This window comes from Rhipicephalus sanguineus, chromosome 3 (genome assembly GCF_013339695.2).
Source record: "Rhipicephalus sanguineus isolate Rsan-2018 chromosome 3, BIME_Rsan_1.4, whole genome shotgun sequence".
Lineage (NCBI taxonomy): Eukaryota > Metazoa > Arthropoda > Arachnida > Ixodida > Ixodidae > Rhipicephalus > Rhipicephalus sanguineus.
The window spans coordinates 43,515,956-43,529,016 of record NC_051178.1 but is presented as its reverse complement, the minus strand read 5'-3'; the positions used below and the strand labels follow the sequence as shown (position 1 = coordinate 43,529,016).

At 49.3% G+C, this 13,061-nt stretch overlaps 1 protein-coding gene across 1 annotated transcript in view; it reads right to left on the bottom strand.

Annotated features, from left to right (window-relative positions):
- The window catches only part of LOC119385426 (ATP-dependent translocase ABCB1-like), a 132,463-nt gene extending 120,479 nt beyond the window's left edge, over positions 1–11,984 (bottom strand). The window contains exons 1-2 of the mRNA XM_049413986.1: positions 11,761–11,984; positions 6,162–6,333 (exon numbers count right to left, since the gene is read on the bottom strand). Coding sequence (XP_049269943.1) covers positions 6,162–6,333; positions 11,761–11,957 — 369 coding nt within the window. The 5' untranslated portion in view covers positions 11,958–11,984. The remainder of the gene's footprint in view (positions 1–6,161; positions 6,334–11,760) is intronic.
- Positions 11,985–13,061: the final 1,077 nt, after the last annotated feature.

Sequence of the window (13,061 nt, the reverse complement as noted above, 5' to 3'; positions counted from 1 at the left end):
TGGGGGTTGCCCGACGGGTGGCTAGGGAAGCTGAAAACTGTTACACAACTCTCTCTTCTTCTCGATCCTCTTGAGTGTGGAATGAAATAAACCTCCGTCTGTGGAGAACGGGTGCGTCTCCTCTCTGCTAACGGGATGGGTCCGGTGACGAGAGCACGCTACCAATCGTGACCCGTGACCGGACGGACCTAGGTCCCAACAAGCTGCGTGGTCTTTTCTGTTTCTCACTATTTTTTCTTTCTTCTTTCTTGCTCTCTGTTTTATGTATCTCTACTTTGTACATGTTTCTTTCTATTTCTTTCTCTTTCTCTGCCTTTTTCTCTTTCTTTCTCTGCTTCTTTCTTTCTCTTGCTCTTTCTATATATATATATATATATATATATATATATATATATATATATATATATATATATATATATATATATATATATATATATATTGTAGAGAAGCATTGGAACGCTACTCTACTGGCTTTCGCTCCACCGCAGCGTGTTGACCAGCCGCCCACTACCCTCCTGCCTCCTCTCCGCCGAGCGATTCAGCAGGAAATCGCAGAGGTCATTCCTGAATACCACCAACCGCCTCCAGTGCATGCGCCACTAAGCTACGCGCAAGCTGTAGCCAGGCCGCCCCCAGCGATTCCTGTGGCTGCACCGCGAAGTTACGCCGAAGCCGTCGTCGGACCCCAGGCCTTCGACGCGCCTGTGCCGCCTACGTACGTCGACGTCGTCCCCAGGCCCCGACTCCTGCCCACAATGCCCTCATATCAGCAGCCGTCTCGTCCGTCCCGTTCTGCGACATGGATGGGACCCGCAAACCGCTGGCGCACTTCCGACAACCGCCCCATCTGCTTCGCGTGTGGTTGCGCCGGTCACGTCGCACGCTACTGCAATCGCATGGAGCCGCCTCGGGTCGCATCAGCCCTCCCCAGCCAATCAAGCCGACCTTATTATGACCAAGCGCCGCCTATGTCACCGACGTCCCGCGCCGCAACATCTACCCGCCGGTCACCGTCTCCACGACGTCGCTCACTGTCGCCCATGCGGCCACGTCCGGTCTCACGTGACCAGGAAAACTAGTCGTCGCAGTCCACGAGGCAAGGGCTGCGACGCTATCGAACTGCGAAAGCCCTCAGCGAAGCGCATCGAACGTGATAGACGTGTTTGTGGACGGTGTTCGCGCATCTGCCCTTATCGACACTGGAGCCGCGGTATCCGTCATGGACGCCAAACTTAGCCGATTACTGCGAAAAGTGACGACGCCACTTTCCGGTCTCTCCCTCCGTACAGCCAGCGCCCAAAGTATTCACCCTACAGCGGTGTGCACCGCCCGCGTCATTATTCAGGATGCTCTGTACGCCGTCGAATTGATCATAATTCCAGCCTGCTCTCACGACGTCATCCTAGGATGGGATTTTCTCTCCCTCCACGACGCCGTCATTCATTGCGCACCAGCCGAAATAGAGCTCTCACCGTTCCCTGATTGGACGCCGGCAGACAATCCATCGGCTGCGGGCAAGGTACATGTCAAAGACGACACCAAGGTGCCTGCAAACTCGTCAACGGCGGTGTCAGTCTACTGCGCAAGTCTTTCCGACACCGTTGCACTCCTCTCGCCATCTGACCGTGTTTGCACGAGGAAAGGCTTGTTGGTGCCTTTCGCGACCGTGCAAGTCACTCAGGGCAGCACCTCTATTTTTGTTATCAATCCATTCCCGTACAGTGTCACGTTGGTGCAAGGGGAATGTCTCGGTAGCGTGGAACCCCTCGAAGACGCACAAGTTATGGACGAACCAGATGAAATGCACTGCCACAGTTCCAGTACGCTCGGTGCTGTTTCCACGTCTGGGTCATCACCCGCTGATGTATTTGGTTCCTCCATTGCTGACAACCTTACGCCAGTCCAGCGTTCCCAGCTTCTGGGCCTGTTGGAAGAATTTCGCTCTTCTTTCGATGTCGCTCAAACTTCTCTCGGCCGCACGTCCGCCGTTACGCATCGCATCGACACTGGCACCAAGCCGCCACTGCGGCAACGTCCATATCGCGTTATCTCCCACAGAACGCCATGTAATCAACGAGCAAGTCGACGAGATGCTTCGCCGCGATGTTATTCGACCTTCTAACAGCCCCTGGGCGTCTCCTGTCGTTCTTGTGGCGAAGAAGGACGGTTCTGTGCGGTTCTGTGTGGACTACCGACGACTTAACAAGATCACTCGCAAGGACGTGTATCCACTACCGCGAATAGACGACGCAATTGACAGCCTGCAAGGCGCAGAATTCTTTTCATCTCTCGATTTGCGCTCAGGGTACTGGCAAGTACCCATGGCTGATGACGCTCGACCGAAGACCGCCTTTGTCACGCCCGACGGCTTGTACGAATTCAACGTCATGCCGTTTGGGCTGTGTAATGCGCCCGCCACCTTTGAGCGCATGATGGATACCGTTCTGCGCAACCTGAAATGGCACACATGCTTATGCTACCTCGACGACGTCGTTGTTTTCGCTCCGGACTTCTCCACGCATCTTCAACGCCTGCGGCATGTTTTGACGCGTTTGAGCGAGGCCGGTCTGCAACTGAATCTAAAGAAGTGCCGATTTGCAGCACGGCAGCTGACAATACTCGGTTACGTCGTGTCCAAGGACGGTATTCTCCCCGATCCAGCCAAGCTTCGGGCCGTGACCGAGTTCCCCAAACCTACGTCCGTCAAGGAACTGCGCAGTTTCGTAGGACTGTGTTCCTACTTTCGGCGCTTCATTCGAAACTTCGCGACTATCATATCGCCGCTGACGAAGCCCCTCGTAAGTAATGGGCCGCTCAATTCGTGGTCGTCAGAGTGCGACGAAGCTTTCGCGAAGCTCCGTCGTTTGTTGACGTCGCCTCCCATACTACGCCACTACGACCCTACGGCCCCTACAGAGGTACACACGGACGCCAGCGGTGTTGGCCTTGGCGCTGTCCTTGCGCAGCGCAAGCCAGGGTTCCCTGAATATGTCGTGGCATATGCAAGTCGTACGCTTACCAAAGCCGAGACTAATTACACCGTCACCGAAAAGGAATGCCTGGCGATTATCTGGGCCCTTACGAAGTTCCGACCTTATTTGTATGGTCGCCCATTTGATGTCATCACCGACCACCATGCACTATGCTGGCTGTCATCATTGAAGGATCCATCAGGCCGCCTCGCCCGCTGGGCACTTCGCCTACAGGACTACGACATCCGCGTGCTGTACCGCAACGGACGCCAGCATGCTGACGCCGACGCACTCTCGAGCTCCCCCTTGCCTGACGACAATACCCACAGCTCAATGTCTCACAATGCCGTTTCTTCCATCGACATTCACACCATCGCTACCGAACAGCGCAAGGATCAGTGGATCGCTTCACTGATAGACTTGCTCACTGATCCATCGGCAACACCATCCACTCGCGCGTTGCGTCGTCAAGCCCATCATTTCGCCATTCGCGACGACCTCCTTCACCGACGCAATTATAACGCCGACGGCCGCCAGTGGCTACTAGTAATACCCCGCAGTCTCCGTTCTGACATATGCGAATCGTTCCACGCTGATCCGCAGTGTGCGCACTCTGGGGTATCGAAAACATACCACCGCATTCGCCAACGGTACTTTTGGCGAGGGATGTACCGCTACGTGCAGAAGTTCGTTCGCTCCTGCATCGATTGTCAGCGCCGCAAAGCTTCAACGCACCAGTCACCAGCAGGTCTACAGCCTTTACCTTGCCCTGACCGGCCGTTTGGGCGCGTTGGCATCGATTTGTATGGGCCACTTCCTCTGACGTCGGCTGGTAACCGCTGGGCCATCGTCGCTGTAGACCACCTTACGCGATACGCCGAAACTGCCGCCCTCCCCGCGGCTACAGCGCGCGATGTAGCCTCCTTCCTGCTCCACCGGTTCATGCTGCGCCACGGTCCACCCCAGGAGCTGCTCAGCGATCGAGGCCGTGTCTTCCTGTCGGAAGTCGTCGAAGCCATCCTCAAAGAGTGCAACGTTGTTCACCGCAAAACTACTGCTTACCACCCGCAGACGAATGGCCTCACCGAACGCTTTAACCGCACGCTCGGCGACATGCTATCGATGTACGTCGCCGCCGATCACACAAATTGGGATTCGATTCTGCCTTTCGTCACCTACGCCTACAATACCGCCCCTCAAAGCACCACTGGTTTCTCACCCTTTTTCTTATTGTACGGCAGGCACCCGTCGCACACAATCGACACCATCCTTCCATACACGCCGGATCGATCGGAGTGTGCGCCTATTTCTGCCACAGCCAGACTTGCTGAGGAGTGTCGCGAGCTAGCCAGGACCTTTACTACGCAGGACCAAGAGCGGCAGAAGAGCATTCGCAGTGCCACCAACACTTCTGCACCCACGTTCCTCCCTGGAGCGCTCTTATGGCTCTCGGTTCCTACCACTGCAACTGGCCTCTCTTCCAAACTACTACCAAAATACGAAGGCCCCTACCGTGTCGTCGAACGCACATCCCCGGTCAACTACCTGATTGAACCTATTGAACCATCTTCCGACATGCGCCGTCGAGGGCGCGACATTGTCAACGTGGAGCGCCTCAAGCCCTACCATGACCCGCTCATAGTGTCCAGCTGTTAGGTCGCCAGGCGGCTCCCTTTTCGTACCCGGGGTAATTGTAGAGAAGCATTGGAACGCTCTAATGGGTCGTCCTCTCAAGCGCCTCTTAGTGGGTCACCCTCTTCGCCTATCCTCGGAGAGCACGCCCCTCGTGCTCGTGCTCGTGAGAGGCTGCGAGTCTGCGCTCTGTCGTTGTGCATCGTCGCCGTCAATCTCACCGTCAATAAACGTCTTAACAATATATATATATATATATATATATATATATATATATATATATATATATATATATATATATATATATATATATATATATATATATATATATATATATATATATATATGTGACTTTCTCTGCCTATCTTTTTATGTATTTATTCCCACTATTTCTCTCTACTTTTCTCTCTCTTTCTTTCTATAGCTTTCTCTCCCTCAGTGAACCAGGAGTGAGTAGTGTGATTTGCGTAGTTTCTGTTCACGATGATGGTAGTTTTCTGGTAGGCCGCGCAAAAGGCGGCCAGGCTAATCGCTGTTAAAATTCAGGAGCTCTATGGGAAAAAACGGGGGCGTGCCTGAGGTGCTACTCCTCTCTTTCTATCCCTCATAACTATTCTTCAAGCTCCATGCCGGGAATGGCACCGTCATGTTCGTATCCAGGGAAGAAAGAAATGTGGCAACGTGAAATGACAAGTCACCTCGATAAAAGATCAGATATCATAAACGGCTGACTGCCGACAAGCCCTCGATCGAGAGAGCATCAATTATTGGAAAACGGCGCAAACACACGCATGTGACTAGAGCACTTGCCAGGGCTGCATTCTTGTACGCTCGCCGTCGCCGGGTTTTTCGAGTACGACACTGCCATCCAGATGAGTCGTAACAAGCTTCGCTTTATTCAAATTGAAAGAAGAAAAAAAAACTCGTTATACTCTCTATCGAAACGCGCGCGGTGCATCGCCAGTTGTACCACCACGGTGACTGCCTCCTTATTCTCCATTTTCTTAATATTCTCTCCATATTCTCTGCTATTGCCACAGATGCCGCTGCCTAACCCTAGAAAAGTTTTTTTTTACGTGCGCATGTAGACAGCACAGTGGTGCGAGTTGCCGTACATACCACTCCCGCCGGCTGCGAAATTGTGTTTGCGTCTACCTTCATATAGCTTTATTTACTATACCTTGGTTCCAAAGCTACAAAGAACGTCCCATACGATTTCCTTGGCTTTACTATCTGTCATGTGGTTTCATAGAGAAAAGGAAATCGCACATCGATTGCCCGTGTATTTCAAAGAACAAAATGCCACACATATTCAAGAAGAATCGCACGCTATTATCTGCGTGTGCGTTACAACACTACTTTAGTTATTTTTATTCCATTTAATGCTTCCATGTGATTGACTGCGATGCGAGGAGTTCGAAAAATGGGACAGTGCAATTTAACAGCACGCAACCTTCTTTCGGTGTCTGCTTTGGGCGCCAGCCAAGGCTGCTTCGGCAAAGCGACAGCGTCTCTGAAAAGCGTTTCTGCTTCAGTGCGAAAGTGGCGGGTGCTCACCTTGGCAATGATGGTCGTGATGAGCACGAGGCAAGGCACGAGCGCGAGCAGCATTAGTGTCAGCTGCCAGCCGTGCCAAAAAGCCGAGATTAACGACGCCGATGCGGTTGACAGGAAGAACAGGCACATGCCGATCTTCTCACCCAGCCCGTCGTGGATCTTCTCGAAATCTCTGCAAAGTGAGGAAGAAATTATACTAGCATGCGTGCAGGTTTTGTTTTTCACATTGAGAGTGCTTCACAAGCTCAAACGGCTGCGTGTCTTATCGCTGGCTGCATGCACGCCGCAAATTCGTTTGCTTCAGCTTTCTAGAACAGTGTTATTCCGATAACAGCTATATTGGTGGGCATTTTGGTGTCGCCGTCATGTTCCTTATAATGTCTAAGTCTATAACAGCACCCCCCGCGTCGTACATTCCATGTGAGCGAAACTGCGCTTGCACTGCCGACGAACGTAGCTCAAGCAGAGATGAAACGTGCCGACCGTCTACTTCACGAAAGACAGCTAGGGCGGTGCGGGAGGGAGGGCTGCGTCGGACGTCGTCATGCGCACCATTTATGTTTCGAGGCGACCAGTAGACGGCCTATACCAAAGACCGTGCTGTGCTTTCATCGAAAAGCATGATATCAGGCTATAGACCGCACAAAGGTGGCCGCATTTTCTTGCGCCAGCGTTTTGGTCAGTTACGCCAGGTCGGATGCTAAAGGACTGAGGTCCTGGTGCTACTTCGTGTAACATTTCAATTTGTTGCTAAGTAGAACTCCGCCGTTACGTTCCTCACTGTTGCGTTTTCCCGGCACTTAAGTCGTTTTCCGCCGGTCCCGACATGGCTCCCATAAGATATAATGCATTGGGAATGCCGCTGTTAGGTCGCAACTGCCAGAGTGTTCCCGTATCATACGTCACGAAGTGCGCACTGAGACGGCCGAGCGCCAGCGGAAAGAGAGCGGTCATGTTGACTTTACAGGCATGCAGCTTTGCCTGACTTGACCGTAAGATTAGCCACATGAGTGGCACAAACGACACGCATGACGTACGTTCGAATGCCGTGAACAAAAGAATAGTCATCGAGATTTGTATTGCGGAAATGGCGTCTATGACGTATTGGTTTTAAATTTCTTTTTAGCGCTCGCCATAGTAAGGCCGTTGAAATCGGCGTTTGTTCCCGCCGTGGCGTTGGCACGGATTCGTCGGAGGAGTTCGCGCGGTTAGCGGTCGGATTCGCCTCGCTGGACGTGTGCTTAGTTCTTTCACACCTACAACTCTTGATGCCCAAAGGATCGCATACGTTGATTAAATTTCTGTAGATGACACCGTTCTCAGCACCACGGCTCTATCCTTCGACTAAATCGTGGCCGCGTGCGCCAATGCGCGCACCAGTGACGGCGTTTAGGAGTTGCCAGGTCATTTTCTTGGACGATCGCTTTCGGGCGTACTTTCACTTTAGCGAGGCGTTCGCCCGTCTACTACGAGCCACGGCTGTCCGACGAGATTTCAACAGTGCTAAGTTATCGCTTGGAGACGTTGGCGCATCAAATGACATTCTCGCAAAGGTATCGTCAAAACTAATCGCTTCCCAGGTGTCGGCCGTGGTTGAATTAGATTTATTAAAATGATATGACACTGTAGGTACTCGAAAATCTTCTCGTGCTGCTCAGGCATGTGTAAACCCACCAAGCATGAGGTCAATGTAAAACATACGCATAACTTTATTACATGGTAACGAGAGTGAATAGCAAACATTTCGTTAGTGCGTGCTAGTTTTATGCTGTAAAACGCAAGCTATATGCGTTTTTTGAGCAACGATCGTTCTAGTGTATTTCGTCATGGCGATAATTTTTTTTGCTGTCACTCTTTGTTCGACATGCTTCATGATGAGCAACTTCCTTTAGAAATGTAACTCAGAAAACGCCATTTTTTAAGCTTTCGCAAAAGCTGATCCTGAAAGTAGAGTTTACTTCCATTACGATGATAATGTGTAAAAGAAATATTAAATAATAATGAAGCGATAGAAAGGTTCAGTTTGTCCCTTCGATTCCTGGGATGGTGGTCCGTTATTCGCTGCTGCGGCGTGCTCGCGCGACGCGGAATGCAAGGCATTTTTTTTTTACGCGAAAGCGTTAAAGCTCGTTTCGCAGAAATTCCGGAGTCGGTGTCAGCGTCGTTGGTTGTGAGCAAAAAATCACCACATTGTCCGTGACTGAAAAATCGAGAAAGATGAAAATGAAATAAATTCTGAAGTTCGAGTGACAATGGAACCCAGGCCGTCTGCGGAGCAAGCAGCTGTTCTACCACAAAGCATCGCTATTGCTTGAAAGTGCTTCAAAATAAAACAATATAATAATGTCATGCAGTGGAAGAAGTCTCCATAAAGGGACCCTCACCACCCCGCGTTCAAAGATGGAGTGGTTTTGTCCTCGCCTTCGCTACCCTTCCTACAGGCGATAACTCCCCCTCGCCACTTATTTCTTAAAAACACGTGTACCATGTCAGCACTAAGCGTGGAGCCTATCAGGATTTCGCTCTTGTCGGCTACACGCTGTTATCTCAATTTGCGCAGTCGCAAACACAGGAACTGACTGGATTCCAAGGGATGGCAAACGCGTGAGGGGGAGACAAAAAATTAGGTGGGTAGATGAGATTAAGAACTTTGCAGGTATAACGTGGCAGCAGAAAGCACAGGACCGGGTTGATTGGCGGAACATGGGAGAGGCCTTTGCCCTGCAGTGGGCGTAGACAGGCTGATGATGAAACACAGGAAATAATGTGAAATAAGTTGATCGCGCACGATAGTGATGCGAGGCAAGGAAGAACGGATAGGCGGCTGCATGGTAAAGCACTGCAGGAGACAATTCACATCTGATATTTCGCGTATATGGACCAATCGAGAGTATGTAGTAGGGTTATTCCATGCCAACTGTCCCAGTCTGGGCGCTCGACAAAAGTCCATTTCTCTGAAAAAATCTGAGAAAATTACACACATATAGACATTAGTTCTACAGTATTTTCCCGAAATGTTTTGAGCGGCAAAAATTTTTCGGGCACGTGAGCGCCATTTGAACTTCTCGATATGGTGGAAAACCAGGTACGAAAGAAAACTTCGCTATAAATGGACCGTTTCACGCATTCATTCGAAACTTGCTTTTTTGTGTTTTTAGAGCATCGCGCTTTTATTATAGGACAGTTGCTTAGAGTAGCTTTATATTTTTCACTCCTTGGCGCGTAGGTAGAATTGAGTAGGTTGCTGCGTTTTCGGGAATTTTTTTACAAAAGAAGATAGTAGACCAAGTACATCAATTATTTTTTTATAACTCTCCATGAAACGTACTATCTTCTAAAGTTTTGTTTTGCCTGTGTGCGACGCACAGGCTCTAAAATAAAATCCTGAACTTGGAAAAAACACTACATTGGCCTATGTTCAGACGTCTGTAGCACCCTGAGGTGGTCCAAGAAAACATAAGCGGAAAAGCGCATACGATTGAGAATCACAACACCTTCGCCCACAGAAAGTTTAATCAAAGTAGTTTTTGTTTTAGTCAAGAAAAAAATTTTTGAAGTTTAGTCCCACCATTGCATTATTTTGCTATGGGGGCAGTACAAACCGACTGAATTTACTGCATAAAAAGAAGAGGCAGTGTATTCGTAGCACATGGTTTTCAGTTCCTTTTGTTAGTACTTTATAATATATATTACATATCAAGGAGATGATAAACAGAGGTAAAATATAACAATACCGTTGGCTTAGATGCCGAAATTCTCCAATAATGAATCGCGTTACTTATTGCATGCGGCTCTGAGAATCAAGTGGCGTCCAAGTAAGTTAAGTCTCAAAGTTCATGTAAACCGGAGAAAGGAGGCGTGAGCGTGGTCATTTATAGCGGACCCAAACGGAGTTCATCAAAGTATTCCGCAACGAACGGCACATGATGTGACAACGCGCCGCGTATTCACGCATTCCGCCCGTCGTCCGTGACACTACGGACGGGATATGCCAAGCTATTTTTCGCATCGTTATTTGGATGGTTGCAGACAGCAGGTTTTGGTTAAAGTAGAATTTGGCTGTCTGGTAGCATGCATTGCTTTACAGCTGTTATGAGATCACAACAGCCTATTTTTGTGGCGTAGTTGTCCGGCGCCACCGCCTCCGCCTCCGGTGTGCGTAAACAATGCAATAAGTAACGCGATTCATTATTGGGGAATTTCGGCATCTAAGCCAATGGTATTGTTATATTTTACCTTTGTTTATCATCTCCTTGATATGTAATATATATTATAAAGTACTAACAAAAGGAACTGAAAACCATGTGCTATGAATACACTGCCTCTTCTTTTTATGTAATAAATTCAGTCGGTTTGTACTGCCCCCATAGCAAAATAATGCAATGGTGGGACTAAACTTCAAAAATTTTTTTTTCTTGAGTAAAACAAAAACTACTTTGATTAAACTTTCTGTGGACGAAGGTGTTGTGATTTTCAATCGTATGCGCTTTTCCGCTTATGTTTTCTTGGACCACCTCAGGGTGCTACAGACGTCTGAACATAGGCCAATGTAGCGTTTGTTCCAAGTTCAGGATTTTATTTTAGAGCCTGTGCGTCGCACACAGGCAAAACAAAAAAATTAGAAGATAGTACGTTTTATGGAGAGCTATAAAAAATAATTGATGTATTTGGTCTACAATCTTCTTTTGTAAAAAAATTCCCGAAAACGCAGCAACTTACTCAATTTTACCTACGCGCCAAGGAATGAAAAAATATAAAGCTACTCTAAGCAACTGTCCTATAATAAAAGCGCGATGCTCTAAAAACACAAAAAAGCAAGTTTCGAATGAATGCGTGAAACGGTCCATTTATAGCGAAGTTTTCTTTCGTACCTGGTTTTCCACCATATCGAGAAGTTCAAATGGCGCTCACGTGCCCGAAAAATTTTTGCCGCTCAAAACATTTCGGGAAAATACTGTAGAACTAATGTCTATATGTGTGTACTTTTCTCAGATTTTTTCAGAGAAATTGATTTTTGTCGAGTGCCCCGGCTGGGACAGTTGGCGTGGAATGACCCAGTATATAGACGTCACGGGAATCACTGTTCTGCGTCACGAAGTGCGCCAGAAAGGCAAGAAACGCCAGGAGAGAATGTTGCGCTCGGTTTTTTTGTTTTCTCAGAGTCTGATGAGGGGCCCTTTAGGGCAAAAAGTATTCACCGTTTACAGATGAAAAACAGGAACAGCTGAGACGCCCACCACCTCCACCCTTGTTTCGTTACGCTTCTGTCAACCTGTTACGTTGTGAGTTTCTGTGTACACGGTCATTAATATTGAAAGTAAACCCGTGTGTTCACATGGATTAAGCTTTTAACTTCAAGTAAGCGCTACCATTTGTCATGTGCGGATTGTAATCTACCGTCATTATACTTAAACGCAGCACACTGGTTCAACTAGAAGCGCGCCTCTTGGAGAGCACATACAATATTAATATGGAGCGCCCTGGACGTTTCGCGAGCGTGATAGGGCCTTTCCTGCTTTGATCGTTTACCCCTGGACCTACAACACCAACGGGAAATAGCAGATTGGTCCAGCAGACAGAGAAGAAAAGCGTCACTCACGCGGTGATACGGCTCGCAACATCTCCGCCGATGTGGGTGTCGTACCAGCCGACCTCCTGATGGAGCATGGCGCGCATGAAGTAGTAGCGTATGCGGGACGACTGCTTGGTGGCCGATATGCCGAGGCTGCCAATGATGACGACGTTGCTGAGTAGCATGGCCAAGCCCACGAGCGCCATGTGGCCCGCGATCTCCATCGCCTCGCTTTGGAAACGGCCGATCGTCAGCCTGGGCAGGGTATAACTGACGAATTTGAAAGAGATCTGCAACTAAAGTTCAAAGGACAGCACCAATTGAACGTTGTTATGACTGTCCGTCGGTGGCGACGCGGTGGCTATGAGAATGGACGGGCGATGCGTTCTCACACTACTGTGGCACCTGCATCCATCCCAGAAACGGCCTCCCCGCATCGGGAAGCGCCCCACAATGGGAAGAGCCTCGTATGAGCTCCGTCGGGCGGCCGAGATACATGAACTAGCAGAGAGACATCAAAGTTGGGGACGTCCTCACAATGGACCACTTTGACATGGTTTGGTATGCTGCGGCGCCGATCGCTCCTGTATGTTTTGATAGAAGCCAATGAGTCGCCGTAAACTCTTTCCCGCCCTTCTGGGAAGAGACAGATGAACCTGCCCGAGTATCCTGTTCTCCCGGCTGACCCCACAAGGCGTGTCGTTGACCGCGGGAACTTTGCTGCTTCAGTGAGTGCAACGACCCCTCAGCGACAGTTATTGGCTGGTGCCATGGTGGGTAGTGTCATGTGTGTGATTCGTTACAATCAAGAAGGAGGAGCCAGCCTTAGGGGGTTATAACGACGGTGCTGAGTGAGAAAAAGGGCTCTGAGCCCTGGGTTAAAGGCTCATGCAGTTCGCTCGTCGCTGGACTCTAACCTTTTCGCTATGCAAATAAGTGTACAAAAAGTGCCAGTAAACGTGTTTGTTTTCGTTTTCCCAACTTGCGAGCATCAGTTCCTCAGCCCGGAGACTGTCACGCTACCAAACGGAGTCCGGGTACGACGCAGCCCTAACGACGCAACAACTGGTTGCAGCGGTGGGAAGGATCTAAACACCGGTCGCAACAACGTCAAGTGGTCTGCTGTTCAATCGTGGTGCGCGGCCCTTGCAAAAAAAGAAGAACGACATGTTTATTGTTATTATTATGTACTACTAATAAATATCATTGTACTTCCAGGAGTATTGAGCCAGCGCTGCATAATTTTTAACAAGAGCTTTCTGCACTCTCGTGCAGAAAGCGCTTTTATTGTTATCAGACCACGAGCACAATCCGGCATAGTCCGGAAA